Source organism: Archocentrus centrarchus, chromosome 1, assembly GCF_007364275.1.
Source record: "Archocentrus centrarchus isolate MPI-CPG fArcCen1 chromosome 1, fArcCen1, whole genome shotgun sequence".
Taxonomy (NCBI): Eukaryota; Metazoa; Chordata; class Actinopteri; order Cichliformes; family Cichlidae; genus Archocentrus; species Archocentrus centrarchus.
The window spans coordinates 31,064,444-31,084,342 of record NC_044346.1 but is presented as its reverse complement, the minus strand read 5'-3'; the positions used below and the strand labels follow the sequence as shown (position 1 = coordinate 31,084,342).

Below are 19,899 nucleotides of genomic sequence, written 5' to 3'. Positions count from 1 at the left end.
ACAGATAAAAAAGGCTGTATTTCCTAAACAGTTAATGCAATACTTTGGTTAAACCCCCTGAATTAAAGCTGAAAGTCTGCACTTCAATCACATCTTGATCGTTTGGTGGTGGGTGGTGTACAGAGGAAAAGCTACAAAATGTGTCATTAACCAAAAACCTATGGACCTAACTGTATGATGTGCTATTATGTCAGATTTAATTCACACCATTATAAGACAATTCTGAAAACTTCTAAAAATATGTTTCCATCTATGGCCCCCTTTTTAAGAAAACTAAATTCAGTTCTTATAAAGACTTTTCACAGATGTCCCACTGCCGCTCACAGAATTTCTGATTTAATACTGCACCTGTTTGCTTCAGTTACCTGAAGAGGTGAAATATTTGTTGCGCTGGTCGGCACCTTCCTCGTCATCAGGGTTAAAGGCCATGTCAACACCGAGGTGCCTGCTGCCCTGACCCCTCTTCAGCCTGGGTATTCCTGCCCGGTGCCCCGCACCTCCAACCACAGACACATCGCTCAACAGCTCTGGCCAGTCCCTGTCGCCTGTCTCCTCCTCTACCATGCCCCAGCTCTCCTCACTGAAATGCACAGTGAAAGATGTGTGTTACTCAGTGTGATTTCAGCAAATAATTAATTTTCTCTGAAGGTCATCCCAACAAAACAAGCTTGTCAGAGAAGAATAATGACGTCATTATTCTGAGAAAATTATGGGTTTAAATTTAGAATTGTTTGGTGAAGACAGGAAAAATGTTTTGTTCATTTCACATTTAAAGGATGGCAAGATGATAATTTTCTTTTTGCAACTTTCAATTCACTTTTAGGTCACAGTACGATGAGCTACAAATGATTTACATTTTCCTTTTGAATTCTTACAGTCTTTATTCTTTTATTCTCAAACCCGGCCATTCCACTACATTTGTTTTAAAATAAATCAACTGTTATCTGAAATAAAGTCAATTACCTTTTGGTTGATGGAGTGGGCAAATCCACATTGGTCTCCTCTGAGTTGGTCTGAGGAAACAAAGATGATGGATGGATGCATCCATATATATAGACAGAGACAAACACTAATGACCTCACAAGGGAAAAGTATCATCTTTTCCCATTCAGGCTTTTAAATGCCGGTGTTTTCATGAGAGACTTTACCTCCCCATTAAAGAAGAGGAAGGAACTTCCTGCCATGGAGTTGTCCAAGAAGTCATCGATCTCCACTGACTCCTGGTCCACTTGTTGTGGCACCTGCTCCACAGTCACACACTAACGTTCACAGATACACAGTGACAGAGGAAATATTCAGATTTACGTCGAACCCGTGCGAGATAAGAAAGCGTGAGCACATATCAGATTTGAGGAGGTTTGTGTTACCTTACTGCGGCTCATTCTAAACAGTGTGAAAACGAGCAAGTAGAGAGGGTAGACGATCAGACAGGTCACCACACCTGCAGCCACTGTCTCACCATTTAATGAAGACGACCTTGACACAGCCCTCGGGCTGCAGGACAGGATTGCATTCATCATAAGTTGCAAGATGGGAATTTACAAAGAGTTCCACAAGACAAAAAAAACCCTACACCCATTTGTGTACCTGTATCGCTTGTCCACAACAATGCTGTACCACAGAGTGTTGGCCAACAGGAAGAGCTGCAGTAACAAAGCACAGCATGTGGCTCTCTGCAGGCGGGTGAAGGGGCTCCGGGGGGGCCTCTCCCACAGTGACACCCACAGGTGACTTTCACACAGCGCCCTCTGCAGCTCATACCACAGGAGGCGAGGCAGCTGAAGAAGCACAGCCTCCTCTGGGAAGAAAAAAATAAAAAGCACGGAGTGAACAAACTTGCATTATCCATCAAGCAGCTGTTTGGTACACTCCATCTAACTGCAGTTCCTTACCTGAGGCCTCCACCTCAATCTCCACCCGTCCATCAGTTCCCTCATTGTCCACCAACAGCCACTCTTCCACCAGAAAATAGTAGCTGCTTCCTGTCTGCAGGTCTTTTACCAAGACATACTGTAACATCCATGCTGGAGAGAGACCTGAAGAAGGGGCAGCAAATGATTGTTACAATAGAATTTTATAATAAACATTAAAATACAGGCTCTCCCTTAGACTCTTTCTGTTGTGCGCACAGGTGTGTCTTTACCTTTATTGTCATGCCAAATACGTATTTTCCAGACATTGCCCAGACTGGTGTCCGTGGCAATATGAAAAATGTCCAATGCATTGCGAACAAAAGCCCCCCTGCTGTCGAGATGGCGATGTCCACTACGGCTTTCACGCCCATATAAACTGATTCCCACATGAGCTGTGGTGCCTGGATTGACACAGAGAGGCAGTTACCACAAATTCTCTTCACTTCTTCCACTCAGTAATTTATTTATTTTAAAATGATTGAAGTGGACCTGTTATGCTTTTCCTTATTTTCTGTGATACATACACTGTTACAGTGGTGAATGATGCTCAATATTACACATGGGAAAAGTTTCAAATGCTGAAGTCAGTGTATGCAAGTAATCCCTGTGTTGTCTTTTCAGACCAATACAATTATATGACCAAAATGACATCTGACTGTGATGCTTTCTTATCTTACCTGCCCCTTGGTTCCAGCCAGTTTTCACCTGGACCTCGTACTTAAAGAGTCCATCTCGACCACAGAGTGGAACCACGCCAGCTCGCCGTAGATCCAGCTGGTCCAACTTGTGTAAGATGGCCGCCGCCACAACATAGCATAGTAAGCCCAATATGCACACCAACAGCACAACCAGGCTTGGTGCCCCTGAACGCTCCTAAAGGAGGGAGGAAATGGTTTGAGTGTTTTTTAATTTAGTGCACACGCAGAAAGAGTGACCGGTATTTGGCACGATACTGACTGGCACTTTAAAGCTGATGGCATTGACTGGCACAAACAGGCTTGCAGCGAAGGCTGTGAGGTGCTTGGTGAGGCAAACTGCTCTGCTGGAGCTGGTCTCTGCCAGTGGCACCATGCCATCTGTCCGCCACTGCTTCTCGCTCTCACTGAAGTACTGACACAGGGAAGCAAACACACCGACTTCCAGGCGAACATCCACAGGCTGAGAGTCAGGGCTGCAGGGCGTACTCACGTTGATAAAGTAGTCCAGAGTGGTGTCGTAGGACCTATGTAACATGGGAACAGGTGGAATTTTTGTTATTATTGCAAAGTTTATGTGTGTTTAATGCACACTGTATCACAATGCTGCAAATGAACAAAGTTCTTACTCTGGTGACAGGAAGAAGGTGTATTTTCTGTGGTCAAGATCTTGCCCCCTGGTCATGTTGAGAGTGATAAGTTTTCTGTCTGTGCAGTTGAACTCATTTGGTTGTTCGTGAGAATGGAGGTAGGCAATGATGAATGGTTCCTCTTTGTCATTCTTTTCTCTTTTATATTTTTCTTTTGCATCTGGAAAAGGAAAGAAAATAATGAGAAAAGACAAAAACTAATGACAGTAACACAACCACAGATAAAATACATGATAAATAAAGAAACAAATGAGAACACTAACACAGACTTAGTCACCAAATGACAAAAACAGGCAGCTTTACAATGTACAAACATCATGTTATTGCATCTATACTGTACACAGTATGTAATGTTATTGTCTGGCGATTGCCATAGCTATACATTGGCTGAAAGAAGAAAAACAAGAAGAGGTCAAGTAAATTTTTCTTTTGAATACATTAAGCTGCTCAGTTCTTCCTGTTTATGTTGTGTTTTTGATAAATGTGAGTGCTCACCCTCGACAGAGGTGAAGTTGAGCTGCACAAACAGCCCTGCCCGTCTGTTGTTGTTTCCTGCGCTGACCCTAATGATAACAGAGTCGCAGTGGCTGATGTTAACAGTTCCCGCTGTGGGTAGTCCTCCAGTACCAGTACCAGAATCTTCAGAACCATCTTCTCCAACGGTGTTATTGTTAATGGCAACTGTGATGGCTAGACTATCATCAAGACCAGAGATTGGGATCTGGGTTCCATTTTCAGTGCGAAACTCCATGGATGCCACCTCAGTAGAGACGGTGTAGTTGGCCACATAGTTGAAGGGGAAAGGGTTGGACTCCACCTGGAGGGAAAAAGTTAGGGAAAATGGGAAACTTTGATCTGAAAATAGAATTTGAAAAAGTTCTTTGACAGCAAATGCTCAAAAGAAGAATTTTGTACTTGACTGAGACGTTTCTATTTTTTCAGATGTTTTTTTGATGTTCAAGAATGATGTCAGCAGATGTACAAGTAATCCCTGTAGGGCCAGAAGCTCAGACCTCAGAATGCTGGTTGGTTTCAGTTTTATTCTGCTCTAGTGTCTGGTTCACAATAACATAAACAAACCTGAAAAATTAGCTGCATGATGCTTGTTCCAGCAGCAGCTCTGCCCAGACTTATGTTGAAAGCTCGGGGGATAGAGAACCGCTGGCACTCTGGTAATATAAAGACAGAGGAGTCAAGAGGAGATTAAATGCTATGATTCTTCACAGTCACAGTTCATAATGTCCAACTTTCCACAGATTCCCCCTCCAGAGACATAACCTCATGAGACACTAAATATACAAACGAACCTGGACTGTCGTTGCCATGGTAGCAGAGGAGACTCTGGAGGTCTGCCACTTTTCCTGTGGCAGCTATCTCGTCTCCCCTCAGAACAAGTGGCTCCTCGTTGAGTACGCGGCCGTGCATGAGGATCAGCATGAGCACTGAGGACAGGCTGTAAGCCTTTGCTGCTACACGCAGAGGGTATGGCTCCAATGAGGCGTCTAACACAGCGTTTCCATGATCCTCACCAGAGGAAGAAGAGCATGAGGTGGAGGGAGGTAAGGGGGAATCCAAGTAAGGCTGGAAGTAAGAGTAGGAAGCTAACTGTCTGACTTGATGGATCAAATCACCTGGAAAAGGGAGGAAATATGATATAAGGTTGAGAAAAAAGACACGGCCCTCAAAAAATCTGTAGGTGAATTCCCTCTTTCTCCGAAGTGCCAATCAACAGCCAAACTGGGAAGCACATGAACCACTGTGTTGTTGCACGGACGCATGCACACAATATTGCTGAGTGGTCACTTATTTAAGAAAAAGTAAAACTCTACATAGATTTTTGAGAGTATATTCATCCAGTATCACACTCTGCTCAACAACACTATTTCCTAGAATTTGTACGCGTTATATATTAATAAGCATTACACAGCTCTAGTTTAGCTGAACTGGCACACAATACACTGTTTTTAGACTAAGTTCTGCTTCAGGATTAATTAAATAAACCAATTTTTACCTCCTTTATAGGTCGAGCATGTGATTTGCTTATAAGCAACAGCAGCAAGAAGGTATTGCCCTCCACTGAGCAATAAATACCTCAAAATATTTGACAGGGTACAACGTCCTAAATAGTACTGAAGCTTAAGCGTAAGTTCAACAAGGAAGTTCTGAAATCACCTGCCCTAATTCCTTCTGCTTCGATGGGACATCAGAGTCTAATCCCCAAATAGCCAATTGTATTTCCTATCATTAAATCATGTTCTATTTCTCCTAATGATCTCTCCTTATTGAATTACAGTTAGAGTTTCATCCAGATTTTGAAACCAGCAACACTGTTCTAAAAATACACTTACAAACACAGCAAACTGCCTTTCTTACCCATGATGTTCAGGATGTTATCAGCTATTTCAGTCGGAGTGACGACGCCCTGCTTGGTGTCTGTCTGCAGAATGTCCAGCATGGACTCCAGCTTGTTCAGAGTGCTGTTCTGACACTCCTCGCAGATGAACTCTTGACTCATCGCCTAGAAAAAAAAAAAAAACATGTACATACACCCACAACTTTATAGCCTTATTCTTGTCCTTTAATCATGACCCCGTTTTCTTTCCCTCACGCCCATCCCACTCACCGTGCACTGTGCAAGAGCAGCGGAGGTCTGCTTGATGTCGCTGACAGTTGTCAGATCTAGAGCAGTCAGAGCTCTTGTGATGTTGCTGCGGACTCTGACTCTATAAATGCGCTCATCTCGGGACACGCGTGACGATTTCCTGGTCTGCTCATACTGGAAGAAAAGTAAATCGGATAAAATTACCCCTCGTATTATCAGCTGTTGTGTGACTTGAATGATGAATGAATAGATTAATCAGTGTTTTATGGCTAGGACTCTCTTACCTCATTCAGGACTGTAATAAGAGCCAGTGATAATTCTCTGACCCTCTGGGAATCTCCCTGCTCCAGCAGCTTTTTGAGTTTGCTGTCTGTCAGATCAGAAAGCCAGTGGGGCAGACTGCTGTACTCAGGCGGTGGATCTGGCAGCACGACCTCAATGGTCCTGGTTACAAACAGAAAACCAAAAGCTGAATATTGAGTTTGTCACTTCGCCAAATGCATGTGGAGCAGCAGTCATTGGTAAACAATAATAGCAACAATGAAAGCAATGCCGCTACTAGATGCCATGAAACTCAATAACTGAACAAAAACTTGGACATCGCAGTGATTTCTTGAAACGCTTCAGTAATGTGACACCACAGAAGCTGAATGCCGATTGCTTCATAACTGAACTAAACAACTGAGTAAAGTGGAGTTACTTGTTAAGTGGCATGATAGCAGCTCCCTGGTGGTCCTCCACTGTGATGTACACATGTACATGATGTTGGGCTGCGCTGAAACCTGGAGGCAGGAAGGCTGAGTGCTCTGGACTGCTTCCTTTGTACATGCAAAAGTCCTCACAGTAGTCATCTCTGCAGCGTGTCACAAGCAAACTGTACAGCAAGGTAGTTTCAGAGTCCCCCAGATCACTATAACCTAAAGGGTAAAAGGAGTGAGGTGTCAAAAGGCAATAATCACTACAAAGGATGAGGGGAAATAATTCAGGTGTGCCAGAGCAAAGTCACAGCTCCTTCCTACCTGAACAATTGAAGTGTACCCGGTCCAGCAGTGTTCGTATCCTCCTGCCTTCACCATCTAGATCCCCGTACTCCACTCCTGCCTCCCCTCCACCTCTCAGGTGACATTCCCCACCTGCTGGGGCCTTATTGTGATGCAGCGTGATAGAGGCAGCGCCCTCGCCATCTAAACTGCTGTCGGTCACATGCATGGTGAAGACATAGGAATCGTTATGCCGCAGTACGCCCTGTCGCAGCACCAGGTTCATGCCGTCGCTTCCTGTGGTGGTGGAGGTGGAGTCTAGGACCAGAGTCTCGTTCTTTAGCGTCATGGCACTCCAGCGCTGAGACGGAAAAGTAGATTTTATTAATGGAAAGCTGTTTTTGACATGTAAATTGAAAATACAAAGTTTAATCGGTTAAAATGAGCTGCAGTTAGCCAGCCTAAAAACTGTTTTGGTATATGCCTCAATCTAATTATATTTATTGTGTTAAATTAGTTGAGAAAACAGTCTAGCCTTGATAATAGTGATGTCAGTGAATGTGTGCTTTTCCTGCTTGGGTAGCAGGTTACTGATTAGTTTCCAGTACTGTGATGAAGTTTACAGTGATGAACTGAGGGTTTGGCTTTTATTAAAATGAAGTAAAATAGATATAAAATGATAATATGAACTTGACAGGAGCATGGCCATCCCCCCTTATTTCCAGTCTTTAAACAAAGGCTGACTGTAGCATCAAATTTAGCATTTTTTTTTGAGCATAAGGATACTAGGGAGGTATTCTGATGTAACTCTTAGCAATAAGTGTTTTTCTTAAAATGTCAAACTATGCCCTTTAAAGATGGATAGCTTTTAAATCTTCATGATAATAAAAGAGCCATTCTTAAAGTGCTCAAAAGATCCTGCTGAAGCAGTAACCTTTAAGTGTAATTTTAGCCTTTTCCTTATTAATAATTTACTTCATCTTAAGAAACTTGTGCGAGTATGCCCCCCCACCCCCAATTCACTGTGTACACTATTTCAAAACTATCCATATCTGTATTCACACATGCACTACAGACCTGAGGTTTCCTAGACTTTACATGTGCATGTGAAAACATCTAAGAGAGTTGAGGATGATCTTTAAACTTTTTCTTACCAGGCACGTGAACCAGCATCCAGATCAGGTAACCAGCGGTAAATAGTTAATGCTTTCTTACACTTCCTAACTTCTTATAATGAAGAACGTATTACTATTTGCACTATTTCATACTAAAAACCAAGCAGCTCTATGAAACTTGCTTACTTGAAACTTATTTGAAAGTTACTTGAAATCCACTTGTGTGCAGTTCAAGCACCAGTAACTCAATGATTGTTTTGTCTTTTAAATTGTTTCCTTATGTTAGTTCAACACAACATATTCTCTCTGGCTCCGCTTAAAGGATGACCTCATTCCCACACCCACACTCTACTGCCTGCATCACAAATCCCAGGGAAAGTCTGAATTAAGAAGAAGAAGAAAGAGAAGGGACGTGGAAATGTTGACTTCACTGTTGCTTCTGTGGTGCAGTGACCTCATTTTGCTGAGACATAGAGAACTTTTTTAGCTAGATTCTACACTTACAGCTCTATGCCAGTTTGCCTCTGTGTAAGTGTGTAAGCGTGTTTTTACCGCTCGAAGAAAGCCCTCGCAGTTGGTGCAGGTTCCTCTGAGGTAGACATACGAGTTCTGGCTGACCTCATAAATGGACTGGGCCTTACACGACACACACTCAAGACACACAATGGGAATGTGGCCGCTTTGGACGAGCACCTGTCACACAAACAGATATGCAGGGATGCAGTCACTAAGATCTAAGATCCTCACTTTTAACCACCTCAAAACATAAAAGTTGTCTTCAATCAGATGTTTTCATGTGAATATGAACAATCTGTAGGCAAAGGACATTTTTTTTTTGTGAAATCCCCAAATGAGTAGCTGTGGTTTGATGGGAATGTTTATTTTATTTTATTTTGGTTTTTTTTGCATTCATAAACAGTGACCAGCACACAGAACAAGAAGTCTTGGCCCACAAGTCTGCTGCCTGCACTGGAAGCCTCAAAATATTAGCCTTGGTCCATTATGACAATAGGAAACATTTGTGTCATGCCGTGTTATGATAGATAGATCACAATAGCTTTTTTGTTCATATTTTTCTTCTCCTTGCCTCTAACACTTTCATCATTTGCTGTTCAAAGGCACAATATTATTATTATTATATAATACTGAGCTTAAAGTTCTTCTGTGTCACGGAAGAGGCTCTCTTTTAACTTCTGTGGTATCTTATGCGGAACACATGGCCTGGTCAGGAGCTGGCTATGTTCAGAGTTTCAGTTTAAAATCAGCTGGAAGCGCCACGTTGTTTCTTTTATTTACAGCATGCCTTAAGTGCAATATAGATTCTCTGCTGGGGGAGTACATATTATATGTGCAACTTGTTAAGCAGTGCCTTACTAACATCACAAATGAAGCCCAACTGTAATGTTACAGTAGTGCAAATTGTTCGTGGCATTGGTATCTGGTGATGCAGAACATGTATAAATGTTTTTACATTAAAGTCTCTTTTACACTGCTGGAATTGCAGACACTAGAACACAAAACAGCAACCTTTAATGTTTATATGTATCCAATTTACAGTTTCAGAGCGCTAAACTGGAAACATCAAGTTAAAAAAAAAAAAACCAGAGAGTGCACTAAGCATTAAAATAATTAACTGGAATTAAAATGTTTATTTTACTGCTTTGCGTGCTAAATCTCAAGATGAATGATTTTCTGCAGCATTAATCTCTTGTTTTATTTGCAACACTGTTGCATTTTTTTGTTATATTTTTATGTTCTTTATAGTTTTTTATCACTATTTTATCATCATCTGATAACATCTCTGATTGAATAGGTAGGTCTCTGGGATAATTTTGTGTGATCCCTGTGAATGCTCCCACACTTTTCTTAGTGTGGAAGAAGAGTCATCTGACCCATGAAACGACCTTTTTCATGTGAGTGTGCACAGAGCTGGAAGCAGAAAACCTGGATTGACAGAGAAAGTTGATAACTGCTGTTTTAATACCCGTTATCTCCAACTGGGGTTTTAGGTTTTGTTGAGCCAGCTAACGCAAAGAAGGCCTGGATTTGTTGAACTTCCTTCACAGCAGATCCCTTGGGTGGATTGGGCTTTGTTTTCACATACAGACCTGTGTGCCTGAGATGACCATATTAGGGGTATCCAGTTTTAGAGAGCAGAATAAAATTCAGAAATTTCAGTTTTGAGTGGTCTGAATCCTGAGCTTTTGGCTCATAGGGATTGCCTGCACATTTACTGAGCATCATTGACTCTTTTAACTTGGTTCAACATGTATCTGGGCCTACTCACACTGCTGGACATACTTTGGACTTGGTCTTCACTTATGGTGTTACCCTCGACCATCTGCGCATAAATGAAGTTGTCTTCAGTGACCATAAATCAATTTCTTTTAATGTTTCTTTTGATTCTGAATCTCTTCCCCAAGTTTGCATTACGCGTAGACGCTTTATTGATGATTCTGTTTTATCTGAGTTTTCTTCTCTATTCAATTTTTCACCTCATCCTGGTGATAATGTTGAGCTCCTTGTTAACTCTTCTATTGAACACTGCCAAACCATTCTCAATCAGGTTGCTCCTTTGAAAACTAGTCATTGCTCTACTAGTTCTTGCATGACCTGGTTAAACAATCAAACTCGCGACCTTCGGTGTTCCTGTCGTAAAGCAGAGCGTCTGTGGAAATCTACGGGATTGACTGTTCATCGGGAATACTTCAAAGAGCTCCTTCAGTCTTACAATGAGGCAGTAAAAGAAGCTAGATCATCCTATTTTAGTAATCTTATAAAATGCAGTAAGAATAATCCCAGGGTTTTATTTGATACAATCAACAGGATTGTTTCTCCTCCAACTCAGCAGGCTTTGTTACTTTCTGATGATGATTGTAACACATTTCTTAGTCATTTTGTGAATAAGGTGATGGACCTCAGATCCAAAATTTCCTTAAGTTCACCCCATCAAGAAGATGGTCCTCAGTGTCCTGAATCTTTTAACTCATTTTCTCCTATCACACTGAATGACTTAGTTACGGTAATTGGCAAGATGAAACCCTCATCATGCTCCTTTGAGATTTTACCTCCTTCTGTCCTGCTTGGGACTCTCACCACTTCATTGTTATCAATCATAAACAGTTCACTGAGTCAAGGTCATGTTCCACATTATTTTAAACATGCTGAAGTAAGAAGCCTAACCTTGATACTAGCTGTATTGGCAACTATCGACCTATATCTAAACTATCTACAATTTTCTCTAGTAAATTACTAGAGAAAATTGTAGATAGTCAATTTAGATCTTTACTACCCAATTTACAGATTCTCGATCCTTTTCAGTCTGGCTTTCGAAAGCAGTACTCCACTGAGTCTGCTCTGTTGAAAGTCTATAATGATGTTTTAATGGCTTCTGATGCAGGGAATTATTCTGTCATGATTTTACTTGATCTCAGTGCAGCCTTTGATACCATTGATCATAACATTTTGCTTAGCAGGCTTAAGGTTTTGGCTGGTATCTCTGGCTCAGCACTAGACTGGTTTTCCTCTTATATGTCTGATAGGACATTCTCTGTTAGGACCAGCAAATTCACTTCCACCATTGCCTCCCTAAATTGTGGGGTCCCACAGGGTTCAGTCCTGGGTCCATTATTATTTTCTTTTTATATGCTCCCTTTAGCTGGCATCATTCAGTCTTTTAAGGTGATTTCTTACCATTTATATGCTGATGATATTCAGCTGTATATGTCTTTTAAGCCCCAGCAGCTGGATAGGTTGTCCACCCTAGTCCAGTGTTTAACCCAGATCAGTGAGTGGCTCTCCAGTAATTACCTTGTTTTAAATGCCAATAAGACTGAGACTATGATTATAGCTCCTCCTGAGATATATATAAAAGTCAGTCAGACTCTTGCCTCTTTTTTGTCCTACCGCTAAGTCCAGCATCCGTAATCTTGGAGTAATATTTGATTCCTCTTTGAGCTTTGACTCACATGTAAGAGCTCTGTCTCGTTCCTGCTTCTTTCATTTAAGAAACATCTCTAAGTTACAACATATGGTCTCCAAGGCTGATCTGGAAAAAATTATTCATGTATTTGTGTCTTCGCGTTTAGATTATTGCAATGCCCTGTTTACTGGCTTGGACAAATCATCTCTTTCACGTCTCCAAGCAATACAAAACGCTGCAGCCAGATTATTAACAATTCTAAGCTCATATTACTCCGATTTTACGTTCCTTACATTGGCTCCCAATCGATTTTAGGATTCAATTTAAAATTCTCGTTTTCACATACAGAGCATTAAACGGCCAGGCTCCAGATTATATTTCCGAGCTTCTCATGAAATATACTGCTTCTCGCTGTCTTCGTTCGCAGGCTCAGAATTTGTTAGTTGTTACCCTCACACGACTAAAGACTAGGGGGGACAGAGCCTTTCAGTCAGTGGCACCAAGGCTGTGGAACAGTCTACCCCTACATCTACGCTCAGCTGACTCTGTGGATTCTTTTAAAAAGCAGTTAAAAACTTTCCTTTTTAAAAAGGCCTTCTATTGAGAAATTTTAATGAATTTTAGTTTTAGCTATTATGGTGTTTAATTATTTTTAGCTTTACATTATTGGTTTTTAGATATTATGGTGTTTATTTACTGTCTGTTTTTGTGTGTTTTCTGCATGTACAGCGCTTGTGACTAGTGTCTGTGAAAAGCGCTAAATAAATAAAATTTACTTACTTACATACTTACTGATCTAAATACTAAACATGGCCAACAGAACATATACAAAATAAGTTATTTATGTAACATAAGCAATAATATTTTTTCACTGGTGATCAAAAAACCATAGGCTGCGAAAAAAAAATACTTGGAATAACAAGTATTATTGTTAAGTATTAATAGAAAGAAAGCTGAAAAACACAAGATTTGGCAGTAAATTGTGTTATAATTTAATGAAGAGACTGATTCTTGTCATGCTACCAATATGTATATAAAAGGGACTTACGGTCTGTGTGGTGGACTCTGGTGCCAGGCCATCTTTGCTTATGGTCAATTTGAAAGTGTATTCAACCTCTGCCTCCAGCTCTGAGCCCGAGATCCCCAGCACAGGTCCTTGGGAGCCCAGCCCGAAGTTCAGAGTGGAGCAATGTTCTGGACCCTGAAATGAGAATTTGCAGCAGTGTTTTATGTATAAAATCTGGAGGTTTTACAAAAAAACTAAATCAGAGCTTGGTATAAGATGGCATCTACATAGTAATGTAAAAAATACATTTACATGGAAAAATATTAATTGGTGGAAATTTTTTTTTTTTTTATAAGGCTTCAGCTTGGATTTTTTTTTTTTTTATTAATACTAAAAAGTACTGCAGCAGAGACTTTCTCTACCCCTGGGTTCTCATCAGCACAGACACAGGCACGGACCAGGTGGAGCAGACTTTAATTGGCCAGTGTTCACACATACTGCATAAACTAAAACCCTGTGTGCTCCACTGGAGATTGCCTGGCATGGTGAGGCACACTCAACTCTAAACAACAGCTAAAGGAAAACTGTCTTCTTAAATTGGTGCATAGCCCACCATCAGCTGTGAGTCTCAGCATGCGTGTCATCTGGTCTCAGCATGCTACTGCATAAAAGGAGAGGTTGATTAGCAAACGTGCAACAGGTGAGTCAACCAGCCTCTCCTCCTGCAGCTGAGCAAAAAAAACACAGCCCACTGTCACAAGGATAAAACCAACCAAATACTCAACACTTGCTGCGATCATTAAAAACAGAGGAACTCATTTTTAAAGTCTGACCTCCTCTAGCGCTTTCACATATCTGCTTTGTTTCTAACCTGCCAGGATGCATATTTCTTTTTAAAAATTATGTGTGATAGCTCTGTTCAGCTGATACAAGCAGATCCTCTGATTCATGCACTCTGTATACATTTCATGTGTAAGTTATTAAGCTGTACCATACTACAATCTCTGAATGAAGCGCTCCATTGTCATGGCAATGTTTATGTATTAATTTGCTGATGAATTAAATGTATAAATGCTGTACTTCATTCTAATCTGCTGCTAAATCTCTTTTAAACTTCTGGAACTGCAGCTTCTCGAACACAGAGCACAGACCAAGAGTACCTGTTCAATTAATGAAACAAATTTCACTTTGATCTGCAGGTAAACTAAAGCGATTTCCAACATCTCCTTTATTAGGCTGTGGGACAGTAATAATTAAACGTAATATTAAAATGTATCTTTGTGACCGTCCGGAGCGCTGCTTTTAAATGCTGGTAGAATTGCAACCACATACGATAGATAGAGCAATAATTCTTTTTGCATATAAAACCAGAGGATTTATACTTTCATATCATGCATTCAACGTGTCCCAGCACAGCGCTGTATCCTTCCTCTAACGGGTTCGCAGAAATCGCGTAAAAAAACCCCGCTAACAACAAAACGTACTCCATGCGCTTTAACATTTTCATTAGCATGTACAGCTATGGCATTTCTGTATCTGGCATAATATGTAGATACAGAAAAAGATTTTTAATTTCTTTGAGGGTTACTGCACTTTTTAGCTACCTTATGTAGTTACTATGGATTTCTTTCATACATATCTTGCTACAAATGTATATAGTGTTTTTTTCTCATTGATAGCTGTATTATATTTTCCTTTATTCTATTCTATTTTATTTTGTTTTATTTATTTTATCCTTAACTGTTTCTCTTATTCTGTTCTTTTCTGTACTTGCGCTGCTGTAATGTACAAATTTCAAATTTTATCTTATCTTATTATTAAAATTAGGGTTATGAAGATTCTATTGATGTATAGTGAAATGAAATATTCCACAAGATGGTACTAAAGCATGTATAAACGTAAAGATATGGTCTGGCGGACATTTTCTATTATAGGTCATAAAGGGTTAAAGTTTCAGAGCTCTAATGTGCACCCACAGTTTAGAAATAATTTGAATTTGAATTATAATGTTTATTTTACCTCTCTGTGCAATAAATCCCGGGATTAACGATTTTCTGCACCATTAATCTTTTGTCTTTTTTGCAACATTTTACTGTACTGTTATTTTTTATATTCTTTATATGTTTTCAATCACCATTTCATCATCATCATCTAATAATGTCTCTGACTGGAGTAGGCAGCATTCATACGGATAATTTTGTGTGGGAGAAGAGTCACATGACCTGCAGAACACCTATTTTTATGTAAGTGCACAGAAAGCCCTATGTTGAACTTCATTTGTAGTACACCCCTTTAACTTTTGCCACTCTAAAGGCAAAGTGTGGATGACAATGGTAGAAATGTATTCCTATTCAGTTCAATTCAATTTTATTTATATAGCACCAAATCATAACAAACAGTCGCCTCAAGGACTTGTTTTATTTTGTAAAACCCCAGTAGAGTGTTTCAAGTTAAGTGTTTATTAAACCTGAATTAGTTCTGTCCCAGGTTGGAAACACATCTTTTTCATTTCCCATCTTGTATGTGGGAGACTCCTAATTTTCACAACTGTGGTTGTGTGGTGCCTTTTGTAACACAACCTAAAGAGTCACTAAGTAAACAGCGAGCTAAAAATGGTCACAGATGTTCTATTTGATTTTATCAGCTGTATGTCAGAGACAAGCAAAAAATCCTTTATAATTATTTTCCTCTAAAATGTAGTTTAGCAGATAATATAAGATGGTTTGTCAATGATTTCTTCTTTCTTGAACCAACTCTATCACCATGTACAGATTTGTTTGTATTCCATGTAAGGAAAGTTTAGGACACTTCAAGATCAAACCTATTCTTTAACATACTGTTGTTGAACTGTCTTCTTTTTATCAATAGTACTGCACAGCTCTGTGCGTGCGTGCGTGTGATGTTGTTTATGTGGACTGTGTAATTGTCAGGGTGGGGAGCAAAGCACCAGCTGTGGAATGCGGAGTTTATCTCTAAACACTTTCATAACCCTTTAAATGCCTGTCTGTTTAGATGTACACACATACATCTTTGTACAACTATCTTTCTGAGGACCTCGTTGGCACGTGCATTTCCTATGAATCTCTAATCTTCATCACAATAGCAAAGGCCTAACCCCAACCCAAACCGGGACCAAATGTCTAAGGTAAAATTGGTCCTCATGAAAATGGAAATACAACTACACACAAACTCAATCCTGCTGGACACTCCCATCCCATTGGGCCTTACATTGCGGTCTCTTTCTGTTCTGGCAGAATGTGTTCCCGCCCAGCCAAGAAAGCACTAAGTGTGAAAAACACTAAATGGACACACACACATCAGTGTACACTCACCATTCAACGCAACACACTAACAAACAGCACTGCGTAAATTTCTCCTCTTCACACCAACACTGAAGGCAGTTACAGTGTTTGGGACTGTTATGTAATATTTTCCCTAGACTTTTATTTTTTATAGAATTCAATCTGTCCTCCAAACTCTGTTTTATGAATTCACTATTTAAAGTGCAATAAAAATCTCTGAGAACAGAGTTTGGTTTGTAACTTTAACATTCTTTCATTTGTATTAGACTCAAACCAAAAAAAAACAAGAAGCATTAACCCTTTACTAACTGCTCCAAATGACTGTAATAGAAAATGTTAATGCCTTACATCTGTTACATTAACGTAACTCTATGGTACATCAATAGAACAAAGTGACTGACAACAGGTCAAAGCAACACATTTACTGCCTGCCCTTACCTTGGAGGTGTTTTGACACTCCCAGTGGTAGTGGAGTAGTGACTGGCTGTTTTGGTCCATGTTAGGGTCATAGGATTTTTCTGCACTGAGCTGCAGGTCTTGTGTCCTTGACCACACCCTGTAGGTGCCCCCTTCTATAATAGGCACCAGCCTGAAAAGAAAAAGGGTTCAAATAAAAAAAAACAAATTCCTCTCAATTTATTACATAGCTCAGAACTGATTTTTCTTTTCATCGACAAGGTGGAGCTACGTTCCTGTGTTGATGTACACAAAAGTCTTCAGAGAGGGGCAAAACTGAACTGGCCAAACCTCAACAATACGCTGTGTGGACCTACATGTAAGGCAAGTAAGTTTACTCAAGTTTTTCTTTCACAGTTCAGCTTTACATTTTTGCACTGTTAGCAGGTTAAACCATAAATTCAGATTCAGTCTCACTTCTTCATAGTGACATAAGCTTTCCTGCTGTTCTGGTTTCTTTGTCACTTCCTGTGATGTCTAAGTCACTTCTTAAAAATTTCAGTATCACTACTCTTGTGAAATAGTCAATCTCCTGTGCTCTCCAAGCCTCCAGTCCCTGTTCTTCAAAGTCTATTTTCTACAGCACTCTTTTTTCTCTCCATTATCTTTCCCATCTCGACCTTCTCCGGAATGTGGAAATTATTCCATACAAAACCTCCATTAGCCATATGCTTACTCTGTTCTACCATCCACTCCATCTAAACCCCTGAAAGCCAGCCACTACCTCCAACCATCACCTTCATCTTTGAGCTATGATGTTGCTTCTCACTTGGCTTGAGGAGTGACCATAGTGAAAGGATACATACATGTGATTTAGAAGAAAGAAGAACAAAAGGGAAAAGTGGCAAATTTAAGAGGAAAAACAAACTCCACATTTTTTTTTTATGTTAAAGGACCATATCGCTTCACGTTTTAAGGTTACACTGGAAAGAAATTCACATATTTGACCTCCTGGGATCAATAACTCATTAGAAATATGAGGAGAAAACCACCAACACCACCTTCCAATCATGCTATTAAGGCAGAAAACACACCACCAGTTCATTTTCACTGAATGGCACATGGCTTTAAAGGAAACATTAATGGACATGGTCACTTGCTTAAATTTGGTAACTACATTTTAAGATAGACTGTTGTAATCAATTATTCTTGGACTTTACCAGAGTAGCTTTGCATGATTCACAGTTCAAAACAATAGATTTGAACAGCAGGTGCATGGGGCAACTTTGCTAACAGCCAGAGTGGTCTCCCATAGATCACCAGAAATACAATTTACTATATTAATATGTTAGGAAAACATGTTATATGCTCACAGATAAATCATGAAAAAAAGATAAAGATCAAAAAAGAAAGTTATATCTATGCTTGGTTACTTTTTTAATCGTTATGTGATAGGTCACTCTGAGACTCAGCAAATGAGACAATTTAAAGTAGGAGTATAACAATTCTGATACAAAGATGGAATGTCCAAAGTTTTCTGTTGCAGTCCTGTCTTCCCATATTGTGATACATTCCTGCTATATCAGGCAGATTACATGTCAGTCATAATGGAAAAGCAGAAGGATCACTTAAGTGATGCTAAGCTACTAGCTATTGGTATGCTAACTAGTAAGCAAAAGTAATGTTTTCTCTGCTGACCTAGTGGAAACGATGCTCAGGTGCAGACAGGCAGCCTTCCTTAGTGGCACACCTTCATATGACAGAGAAAACACCAATGTGTAGTTCCCTGCTGCCAAAGCCATCTTAGGCAACGACAGCTGTAGCCGCCGTATGTCCACTTCCACCGGCAGATGAACTGTTGCCCCAGGGTGGTCTTTCATTACTTCACTATCACAAGAGGACCCTGAGAGTATCTGCCAGTGGTACTGAGCTCCATAGCGTCCGCAACCTTTCAGATCCACATTGGCCTCTACCAAAGCGGGCTGGGAGCGCCAGATAGACAGGCGGGGGGCTTGAACCACATGCACTTCTGGCTCTTCACACTCTAACACACTGATGTTTACTTCCACTTTGGCCAACACCCAGCTAACCAGGTTACTGCAGTTTACCTAGCAAGGAACAGAAACAAGCTTATGAAATTACAATACTGAGAAGATTTCAAGCTTACAGAATTTGTGACATTAGTTTATCTCATATTTTAAAAATTAATAAATCCTACAGAACTATATAGAATGTAATTCCAAGACACATACCTGTACCAGGTATTGTCCTTCGTGTCGGTACTCATAGCCCACAGTTGTGGTATTTGTGCGAACAAGAGTAGAGCCATCACCGAAGTGCCACAAGCACTCCACAGGATTAGATATGGGTGAGATGTTGGCTCTAAATTTCACTGTCTTATTGATGAGAGTAACCCGCGGCATAGCATACAGATGAGCGGTCTTCAGTACATTCTGCACCCATATGAACCTGGTGACTTCCTGACCATGCAGACTGTTAAAAGCTTTCAGATGAATGGTCAAATTACCTGGTTCTTCTGGAGTGTAGTATGCCTGGAATTGTGTGATTAATTGAGATGCATTACTATTGATACAGCAAACTGTCTGCCATATTATATGATATTTATTTCACAACTATGAATTTTTTAAAATGTGAGTCTACCTCTTTGCCGAGATGTGACAACTTGTGATGGTGCAGATCAAAAGTCCACAGATAACTAACAGGATTGCCCGTCAATATTTTGGCCACAAACATTTTACTCTCACCAACTGGAATTGCTTCTAAGATTCCTTCAATGGAGAGCCCACGCACCAGCTCCATCACCTCAACCTGGAGATGCCACCTCTGAGAACTCACCTGAACAGACAAAATGTGCACTGCATTAGTTTGATTAAAATATTAACACATAACACCAGGTTTACATAATGCTGATGACATGTTTCTGTAGTGCAGTTAGCATTGGACGTGGTGAGAAGTCATTTTGATTATTCTACTTTGCCACTTGTTGAGGTAACAAAATGCAAAATTTTCGAAAATGTACTGACTTTAATTTAGGTTTAATTTAAATAAGCAGTGGGGTCAATATTTTGGCTACCATTTTTGAGGAAACTTGATTATAATAAACATGAGTAAATGGAACAATGCTGTCACACACTCTGTAAAGGGCAGTACTGTATGTAAAGAACTTCCAGCCAATGGCAATGATACCATGAGGTAGTATAAATGGACTGTCAGCATAAATACAATGTACATCAGTAATAGCAAACATTATATTAATGCCTGTGTAGGTTAGCAATAGAAGAAAATAATCCATTCTTT

At 40.1% G+C, this 19,899-nt stretch overlaps 1 protein-coding gene across 1 annotated transcript in view; it reads right to left on the bottom strand.

The window, feature by feature from the left end:
• pkd1a (polycystic kidney disease 1a) overlaps positions 1 to 19,899 on the bottom strand; it is a 76,750-nt gene that overhangs the window by 16,011 nt on the left and 40,840 nt on the right. Inside the window, exons 20-43 of the mRNA XM_030730865.1 lie at positions 19,243 to 19,437; positions 18,834 to 19,133; positions 18,280 to 18,689; positions 16,624 to 16,774; positions 12,926 to 13,078; positions 8,508 to 8,648; positions 6,880 to 7,201; positions 6,561 to 6,777; positions 6,145 to 6,304; positions 5,882 to 6,034; positions 5,632 to 5,776; positions 4,566 to 4,889; positions 4,339 to 4,427; positions 3,754 to 4,075; positions 3,238 to 3,418; positions 2,871 to 3,135; positions 2,591 to 2,786; positions 2,144 to 2,314; positions 1,893 to 2,036; positions 1,588 to 1,798; positions 1,368 to 1,494; positions 1,149 to 1,259; positions 964 to 1,013; positions 366 to 580 (exon numbers count right to left, since the gene is read on the bottom strand). Coding sequence (XP_030586725.1) covers positions 366 to 580; positions 964 to 1,013; positions 1,149 to 1,259; positions 1,368 to 1,494; positions 1,588 to 1,798; positions 1,893 to 2,036; positions 2,144 to 2,314; positions 2,591 to 2,786; positions 2,871 to 3,135; positions 3,238 to 3,418; positions 3,754 to 4,075; positions 4,339 to 4,427; positions 4,566 to 4,889; positions 5,632 to 5,776; positions 5,882 to 6,034; positions 6,145 to 6,304; positions 6,561 to 6,777; positions 6,880 to 7,201; positions 8,508 to 8,648; positions 12,926 to 13,078; positions 16,624 to 16,774; positions 18,280 to 18,689; positions 18,834 to 19,133; positions 19,243 to 19,437 — 4,753 coding nt within the window. The remainder of the gene's footprint in view (positions 1 to 365; positions 581 to 963; positions 1,014 to 1,148; positions 1,260 to 1,367; positions 1,495 to 1,587; positions 1,799 to 1,892; positions 2,037 to 2,143; positions 2,315 to 2,590; positions 2,787 to 2,870; positions 3,136 to 3,237; positions 3,419 to 3,753; positions 4,076 to 4,338; positions 4,428 to 4,565; positions 4,890 to 5,631; positions 5,777 to 5,881; positions 6,035 to 6,144; positions 6,305 to 6,560; positions 6,778 to 6,879; positions 7,202 to 8,507; positions 8,649 to 12,925; positions 13,079 to 16,623; positions 16,775 to 18,279; positions 18,690 to 18,833; positions 19,134 to 19,242; positions 19,438 to 19,899) is intronic.